Source organism: Chaetura pelagica, unplaced genomic scaffold (genome assembly GCF_000747805.2).
Source record: "Chaetura pelagica isolate M959 unplaced genomic scaffold, ChaPel_1.0 scaffold37, whole genome shotgun sequence".
NCBI classification, from domain to species: Eukaryota; Metazoa; Chordata; class Aves; order Apodiformes; family Apodidae; genus Chaetura; species Chaetura pelagica.
Window position 1 is genome coordinate 1,036,202 of NW_009954567.1, and position 9,401 is coordinate 1,045,602.

At 38.4% G+C, this 9,401-nt stretch overlaps 1 protein-coding gene across 1 annotated transcript in view; it reads left to right on the top strand.

Annotated features, from left to right (window-relative positions):
- Positions 1-7,786, top strand: part of DDX4 (DEAD (Asp-Glu-Ala-Asp) box polypeptide 4) — a 27,011-nt gene extending 19,225 nt beyond the window's left edge. The window contains exons 12-16 of the mRNA XM_010005399.1: positions 1,528-1,673; positions 2,414-2,513; positions 5,909-6,179; positions 6,336-6,422; positions 7,706-7,786. Coding sequence (XP_010003701.1) covers positions 1,528-1,673; positions 2,414-2,513; positions 5,909-6,179; positions 6,336-6,422; positions 7,706-7,786 — 685 coding nt within the window. The remainder of the gene's footprint in view (positions 1-1,527; positions 1,674-2,413; positions 2,514-5,908; positions 6,180-6,335; positions 6,423-7,705) is intronic.
- The last annotated feature ends 1,615 nt before the right edge of the window (positions 7,787-9,401 follow it).

The following is a 9,401-nucleotide window of genomic DNA, read 5'->3' on the forward strand; positions in this document are numbered from 1 at the left end:
AAGCCCACACTTCCTGAGTTTCCTAATGAGGATGTTATGAGAGACAGTATCAAAAGCCTTTCTGAAGTCAAGGTAGAGAGAATCCACTGCTCTCCCCTCATCTAGCCAGCCAGTAATGACATCATAGAAGGCAATCAGGTTGGTCAAGCATGATTTCCCTTGGGTGAATCCATGCTTACTTCTCCCAATGACGTTCTTTGCTTTCACATGTTTTGTGATGATGTCCAGAATGATTTTTTTCTAACACCTTCCCGGGGATAGAAGTGAGACTAAGTGGCCTGTAGTTCCCTGGGTTCTCCTTCTTGCCCTTCTTGAAGAGTGGAGTGACATTAGCCCTCCTCCAGTCTTCAGGCTCCTCTCCTGCTCTCTGTGACGTCTCAAAGATGATGGAGAGTGGCCTAGCAATAACATGTGCCAGCTTTCTCAGAACTCATGGATGCATCCCATCAGGGCCCATGGATATATATGGGTGTCCAGTTTGGCTAAGTGGCCTCTAACCTGATCTTCCTCTACGGAGGGAAAGTCCTCCTTTCTGAAGACCTTATCTCTTATCTCCAGGGTCTGGGATTTAAGAGGGCTGGCTTTTGCAGTGAAGACTGGAGCAATGAAGGCATTCAGTAACTCCACCTTCCCCGTGTCATCAGTCACAAAGGGCACCCGCCTCATTTGTCAGCAAGCCTACATTTCCGTATTCTTCCGTTTTTTATTGATGTACTGGAAGAAACTTTTCTTGTTGTCCTTGATGCTTCTCACCAGCTTTAGTTCTAGGTGGGCCTTAGTTTTACTTGTTGCATCCCTCCATTCTCTTACAGTGTTGCTGTATTCCTTCCTCCCAAGTGGCCAGACCTGTTTTCCACATTCTGTCAATTTCCTTCTTTAATTTTTTCCAGAAGGCTTTATATAGCCCATGAAAAAGTCTTCTCTTGCTTCCTGTTTTTTGTTTATGGTTCAATTTTCAGAGAGTTTAAACTTGCCTTTACTTTCAGTTTAGAACTATGTCTCTGTGAGATCTTAAGCCGGTCAGATCTTAAGGCCAAGCACTTTAAATTGCTAGCAACTTGTTTATTTGCTGTGAAAAAACCTTGTCAGTGACAATGACGCCTATAAATCAGGTGGGACATAAAAGTCCTTAAGGCAGTCCTTGAACATTTTTAAGACTTTCCTCTATTTTTTTAGGAATTTGTTCTAAAACTTGAGATTACGTCTTTTCAGTTAAAGGTTTACTTGTTTACTATCTGGATTTTATTGCAGTGAAAGCTGCTTTCTGTACAGTGGATGTGAAGTACACTTGTGAATTGATAAGTTTATGCACATTAGTACAAAGTTTTAAAAAAAGAGTATTATGAGGCATTCTAAGAAAGTACCTATTTTCTCAAGTTTGATTTCTCAGATAAGGTCACCTCTGTAAGGGATAACTGGAGAAAGAGGCTGCCTGAAAAAAAGCTTTGCTTTTGCCTTGTTACTTGATCTTAAAGCAAATAAACTACATTATAGACTTAATATTGCTCAATTTTGTTTCTTCTCAAGGCTGGCTGGCGAATTTTTGAAACCTGATTATTTATTTGTTGTTGTTGGACGTGTGGGTGGAGCTTGCAGTGATGTTCAGCAAAGTGTTCTTCAAGTTTCTCAGTATTCCAGGAGGGATAAACTGGTAGAAATTCTACAAAGCATAGGTAACTTTCCTTATTGCTAATCATTTTCTAGGGAAAACAAAATGACTTGTTTTTAAATGGGTTCTGTTGCTAGTTGACCAAGTCATGATTCCATTCTATTAATAGATTTTACAGGCTTTACATGACTAATGGTTGAAGCTTAAAACAGACCTCAGGGAGTTCTAGATTTATAGACATACTTCTGTTACTGGTATTTCTCAAGGAGTCATCTCTACTAGCAGACAAAATTCTTTATATGCTCGAATATCTGTGAGGGTATTATCTCCACATTGTACGTGTATTAAACTTCATAGGTGAATGTTTAGGTCCATACTTGGTTAATGGAAGGGCTTTTTCCATTTTTGCTTTGAAAGTATGTTAAGTTTTAATGCTGAAAATTGAAAGGGGCGTTGGAATTAAAAAATGGTCTGTGTTCCTTGCTGTTCAGTGTTCAGAATGATGTGCCACTTTTAGGCACGTGCTGTCAAAATTAAGTATATGCTTACCACAGAGAATTAAATTTGTTTCCTCTTACTGAGGAGGAAAATACAATGCACTTGTCTTAAGTTTCTGTGTTGATCTGGAATTTGAGGGATTGAATTTTATTAGTTCAACACAGGCAAGGAATAGCAATCATACCTTAAAGACTTTATTCAAAACCTGTTCTGATATTAAGTATCTTTATAAATAGTTGCAGCTGTGAATAGTGAAAATGCACTAGGTTTCAACTTGTAGTTGATTGGAACTTTTGTTCAACATAGGTCACGAGCGAACCATGGTGTTTGTGGACAAAAAGAAAAAAGCTGACTACATCGCAGCCTTTCTTTGTCAAGAAAACATACCAGCCACTAGCATCCACGGGTGAGTATATTTTAAACGAAAGTCAGATAGTTCTTATTGTCAGTCAAATTTTTATTGAGATTTCATGTTTGGTCATATCTGTGTGACTTTGCTTTCCTTGTTGTGTGTAGCCCTGTGATCCTCAGCAACTTTGCCCTGTTGAGAATGTAGTGTTTCTGAAAGCCAGTTCTCACAGCATTTGCTGAGTATCCATTTTTCTGGTTCAGCACACCTGAAATACTCTTTATGGAGAATCCTATGCCTACCACTACAAAAAAATCAGTAGGTAACAAATCGAGTAGAATCAGCCACTGTTTATATGTGGTTTTTGTCATCATTTTTGTGACCAAAAGCAGACCTTGTGGTATTACTGTTGAGATACTTGTCAATTCATGTGGCAGATGACAACCTTCCACTCTGTCTTATAGGCTTTCTCAAAGTGATGAGGTTAGTCACCATGTTCCATACATATTTCAGATGTCATTTCTTCATCCTCAGTGTGTTTGTGAACATAGAATTTGTGTGGAGATCAAACTAAAGCGAAGATGGTCCTAACTTGTTTTTGTTGCCTGCTCATTAGTGTTGTACACCTGAATAAATGCTGAGAAGGTGAAATAGCTGCTAATTCCAGGACTTAAGACCATCTAAAAAGATTGTCTTTCATGTAATGAGCTAGAATGTAGTTCTGTGGTGTTTTTATGTCAAAATGTAGAACAACAAACTCAACCTTAAAATTTCCAGTAAACTATACCATACCAAGAATATAACTTTGCAGTCTTTTTCATCTTGTAGGAGAAAAAGACCTGAATTCTTGCTAATAAAATGATGTTTTGGATAGTGTTCTGATAGACATCAGAATTTCAAGATTGTAGATGGGTAAAAATTACCTTAGCATACGAATGCAAGATAGTGTCCCTCAGGGGTCTGTACTGGAACTGGCACTGTTTAATATCTACCTCAGTTGTCACCAAACAGGCCAAAAATAAGTTATGGACACCAGTGTGTTGCAGATAAGCAGACATTTTTAAAGCACTGAGAATACAGGGCATAACTCTACTTGGCGTATCCTAAGTTGCATTACAATCAGCAGGTTTTATATATTCAATTATATAAATTATTTAGCATAAGAATGCATATAGTGCTCACTTTTAATTACATGTTAAATTTAACATTTACATTGATTGGCCTCTTACATTCTGTTGAGTTACAGAAGTTCATGCATACTAATTTCTAACAAAAAATCATTGGTCATCTGTAATCAACCTGTTGATTGCAGTCGCTGATACTCAAACCAGGATGGATCTCAAGTGGATCTCCAAGTAGCATAACTGGTTACTGTGACCCTAGCCACTGTGTGATAGCGTCAGTATTTACAATTGTATTATTCTTTCCATGGTAGCTGCTTAAACATGGTATCTTACTCTTCATGACTTTACAGTTCCCATTTAAATATAGTATTAGACCCTAGCTACTTCTACCACTTGCTTTCTTTGCGTGGTTTCTGTCACTATTCAAGTAAAACACAGTAACACACCCTCTGTGATTCTGATGAGACAAATTTCTCCTCAGTTTTGTCTTGCCCGATTTAGCCCAACCAGGCCCAACCACCCCTTCCTCCCAAAAGTAATAAAAATCAGCTCAAATTAGTAACAAGTGATACAGACAGTGGGATTAAGGACATCCTCAGCAAGTTTGCACATGACACTATGATGGGTGGTGCAGTCAGCACACAAGAGGGACAGGATGTTATCCAGAGGGACCTGGACAAGCTAGAGAAGTGGGCCCAAGTGAACCTTATGAGGTTCAACAGTGCCATGTTCTGCATGTGGGTCCCACACTTGGGTAGGGGCAGTCCTCATTATCAACACAAGCTAGGGGATGATGTGAGAGGGGGCAACCCTGTTGAAAAGGACTGGGGGGTACTAGTGGATGAGAAATTGGATGTGAGCAAAAAGTGTGCACCTGCAGCCCAGAGGGCCAGTTACATCCTGAGCAGGATCAAAAGTGTGGCTAGTGGGTTAAGGACAGTGATTCTGCCCCTCTACTCTAGTAAGATCCCACCTGCAGCTCTGGAGTACTCAACACAGGAGAGAAGTGGACCTGTTGTAGAGAGTCCAGAGAAGGGCCATAAAAATGACAAGAAGGCTGGAGCACCTCTCCTATGAAGACAGGCTGAGAGAGTTGGGGTTGTTCAGCCTGGACAGGAGAAGGCTGTGGGGATGCCTTACAGCAGCCTTCCAGTACCTGAAGGGGGCTAAGGGAAAGCTGGGGAGGGTTTGTTTACAGGACAAGGGGTGACAGCCTTAACCTAGAGTAGGGTTGATTTGGATTGGATATCAGGAAGAAGTTGTTTACAATGTGTGGTGAAACACTGGAACAGGTCGCCTAGAGAGGTGGTGGAGGCTTTGTCTGTGAAGACATTCAGGGTCAGGCTTGATGAGACTGAACAACCTGATCTAGTAAAGAAGGTCCCTGTGCACTGCAGGGGGGTGGACTAGATGACCTTTAAAGGTTCCTTCCAAACACACACATTCTATTATTCTATGATACTTGTGTGCATCCTCTGCCTTGTCAGTTTTACAGGTCTGCGAAGGATAATTTGAAAAGATCTGGCTTTCTGTTCTTTGCTAACCTGAGCTGCTCTTCTACAAACTGTTTTGTGCAGGAGGAGGTTCTTAAAGTATTTTTGTAGAATTACAACACTGTGAGTTAACGTATAGTTAGGAAGGGAATAACTGGTTCCATGGAATGCTGCTAAATTGTAATGAATGTTACTTATTTTTTATTCACTTGAGTTTTTTGTGTTCAAGTTAGGATAGTTGCTCTTTTGAGTAGTAGTCATGCTAGGCTTCACTAAATGTCTCAGGTTCTAAAGAGCACTAATTTTTAGCTTTCTAATTTGTTCTCTTTGGACAACAAAGAACATGACTTGAACTTAGATCCTACTGTATTTAAGTACTGGACAATCTGTAAATGCTCTTTAAAAAGTGCAAACCCCAGAGAAAATCCTACACTTTCTACTATATTTGAAAAATGGCCTTTGCAGGAGTCTAGGCTTCATCTTTGCTGTTCTGGCTCCATGCTACAAAGCAGTAGGAAAAACATTTCTAACTATGGCATGAAGAAACAATTAGTTAAACAAGTGGATCTTAGGGAGGCGGGGTGTTTGATACATGACTATTGCTGATTCTTTGTAAAAAAATAATAATTCTCTAGAGAGGTAGGTTAAAATGTTTGCTGTCTCTTACTGCTAATCAGTTAACAATTCAGAAAACCTGGGTAGTGTGTGGATTTTTTTCCCTTTGGGAACCACTTTTGTCCTTGAATCATGACCTTTTCACTTGTATCTTAACTAATGCTGTGGATTTTTAGAGATCCATTCTAACCATCCATTCTAATCTCTGCTTTCTTTGCAGAGATAGAGAACAGAAAGAGAGAGAAATAGCTCTTCATGATTTTCGTTCAGGAAAATGTCCAGTTCTTGTGGCAACTTCAGTGGCAGCAAGAGGTCTGGATATTGAAAACGTTAAACATGTTATTAATTTTGATCTTCCATCCACCATTGAAGATTATGTACATCGAATTGGACGAACTGGTCGTTGTGGCAATACAGGAAAAGCAGTTTCCTTCTTTGATGACAGTTCAGATGGTCACCTTGCTCAGTCTCTAGTTAAAGTGCTTTCAGATGTAAGTTTCAAATCTTAGTGCTTAACTTTTTCTCTTCTTCAGGATTTAAGTAGAACGTACTGAGCAATTATTATTTCTTTGGTACAGTTACAAAACTCTTTAATATGAACTGGTAAAGCATTCAGAGTCTCTAAATTCACTTTTCTGATTATCTAGGCCCAGCAAGAAGTTCCTGTTTGGTTGGAAGAAATTGCTTTTGGTTTTCAAGGAGAAAGAGCATTTACATCATTTAGTACCCAAAAGGTAAGTCCAGAAATGAACTGGAAGTCTTGGCTTTTATTAATTTTTGTCTCAGTATAAAACCGTATTTGACATTATGTAACGAAAATAATGCCACTGAAACTGTTTTGCCTGTATCTGCTCTGTATGTTAGTTATGCATCTTCAAAGTGCTGAGTGTTTCTGCAACTAATTTTGGACAGCTTGTTTGACTTGAACTCTTACAGCGTGGCCTTATTAGCTGCATTAGTGTCAATCTGTAGTGTCAAGAATTACTCTGTGGAAGAAAAGGTTTGTGCAACTGTTGGCAAAGGCTGTAGTTCTAAAGTTGCTGTTCTGCACACATAGAGTAGGAGCAAATGGTTGATAGTTACACAGTCACTGCTTGTTAAGTATCACTCAATTAAGTACTTTGTTTGACTAAAAATCTTCAGTTAATTATAGCCAGATAAATGTCCCAATCTGATCCATGTCAAAATTGTTCTTAATGTCTGTGATGAGGAAGAGCCTTCTGGTCTCTTAGTGTTGCTGATACCAGATGTTAAAATATAGCTTGAGTAAAATAGACAGCTTAGGTGGTGTAGTTCTCAAATCTGAAATCACTAGTTTAGGATTTTAATTCTATGCCTAGTCCTACTATGAATATTTTTTTTCAACTGATATTTGATACTTTCTGTCTACTTGGATTTTAATGCCTTCAGTGAAACTCTTTCCTTCCTCTCTTCTGTAAGAACTTTATCACATTGCACTTGCATTCCAAATACGAATACTCTTCTACAGACCATAAGAGAAATAATTTCTCTCAGTGGTTACACAGTGTCTGAAGCTCAAGTTCAAACTCAGACCTTCCTTTCATTAACTTTTTCCATATCATAATTACTGGAATTACTACTGGGTGGTTTGAGGGTATTTACCTGCCTAATCAGTCCTGATCAGGTCCAAATGTTTTTTCTTGGGGCCTTCATGGGACCTCAGTTACACACTTAAACTCTTCCTGTTTCTTCTCACACTTCCAGCCTCAGTGGATCTTTCTTCAGGTTTTTGTTCGTGGACACACTTTAAATCTGTATAGGATTGCTTTCAAGGTGGATCTCACCAACTTTTGAGTCTAGATTGCTTCCATATAGTTGTCTCCAGACTTCGTGGAGTGTCTCCCAGCATTTCATTAACTGTCATTTTAAAATCAAAGTCTGTCTGTCATGTCCTGTATGACCTCTGAGTTGCCAAACCTGAGAGTCACTCTTTGTTGTCATACTGTTAAATGATTGGAAATATTTATTCTGAACTGGTACGTGTTCTGTTTTCTAGAATTACAGAGGCAGAGGCGGCATGAATGCAGGAAGAATGAAGATGCCATATTCTGCAAGTGAATCTGAGTCATGGGATTAAAACTACTTTAGTTCCAAAGTAGAATATATTCTGTTGTGGTTTAAGTGAACTGTTGTACTTAATGTTTCTTACTGTTGAGCTTATTGGAACACTGAATGTTTAAAATAGAGTAGCTCCTATCATATACTAAAGGTGTTTCAGCAACTTACATATATACACTTCCTTGTGGCAAACATAGTGATGTTTATAACTGCACATAGGATGTCAAAAGCATTTTTTTAGGAAACATTTTAGATATTAAATGTTACAACTTTCAGTAGTGCTTGATGCTTGGTAGCTAGTATGCTGTTGTAAAAAAGACAGGCAAGGTTTTGCAAGTGGAAAATCCCTTGAACTTTGATTTTATTACCAGAATTTTCCATGGGAAGATAGCCCTATGAAGACCTGGTTTGGAAAAGAGCTGTATGTAAAGGGCTCATCTGAATTTATTGTTCATTCCTGTTTGTAACAGGTCAGTTTTAAAATTTTAATCTAGTGATGAGGTGACTTTATCCTGAGGTTCTGTTAAACATCTTGTAAACAGTTACTTAATAAAAGCCTGAGGATTGGATAGCTGCTTCTACACCACATAGACGAAAAAAACTTGTCATTTTAGTTTCATGAACTGATACTATTTTGATATGCATGAAACCTGTGCATCTCTTTGTGGAACTGAAGGTCAGTGGCTATAGCTGCACCTTAGTTGAAATGCATGCTATTGCAGAGATGTCTATAGAGAAGGATAAAACCCTGCATCATTTCTAGTATATGTTTTTTGGTTTTGACAGCCATAGATACTGTTCTGTTACCTCTTGTGGAAAAGTTTTCTTTAGAACAAACTTGGTGGCTTATGCCCAAAACAGTTTCCCACATTCATGGAAGATGTGGAAGCTAAGCAGCCATTAGCAGATCAGGGAGTTTTCCTTAAAGTTGCTTTTTCTTTGTTTTTTTTTTTAATTATTATTTACCAGTGCAGAACGCCACAAAGACACATATCATTGTGTCCCAAATGAACATGCAAAGTAATTGTAATAATAATTTGTACTGTCTTGGCACAGCTAAACAAGTTTAGTTGTCTTCTTTAGTATTTACCACACAATGCTGAGCACTATTTTTTGTATGGTCTTCCCACTTAATACAGGGAAGTATTACTTTTAAGCTCTGCTTACAAGACTGAAGATTAATGCCCATGTTTGTGAGAATCAGAGTGACTTGGGTAGTGCTGTGGAATCTGTTACTGTGGAAAAGTGTGCTGCTGTTCTTAGTTTTTGTTTTAATACATTCTCAAAAGTGTGTATCTACTGAAGTATCTATTTACAAAAATACTGTTATTTTTGTAGACTGAGATTTACTGCTATATAATGTGCAAAAAAGTAAAGTAAGTCTTGTGTACTTGAAAGTGAGCTGAAGGGGTGGTACACGTAAATTGCAACTCAAAAGTGGTGAATGTGTTCAATCGTGAAGTCTTTAATTCAGAGTACAGTACCCTGGGCAGTATGACTTCCTTTTTCTGACAAGCAAATACTTTGAGAATTTTTTAATCAATTCTGAAATTCAGGTAAGAAATCAAGGGTGCTTTTGGTTGTTGGCTGCAACAAATGCAAGTGAACTTCTTTTTCGAGGAAGCTGTTTGGCT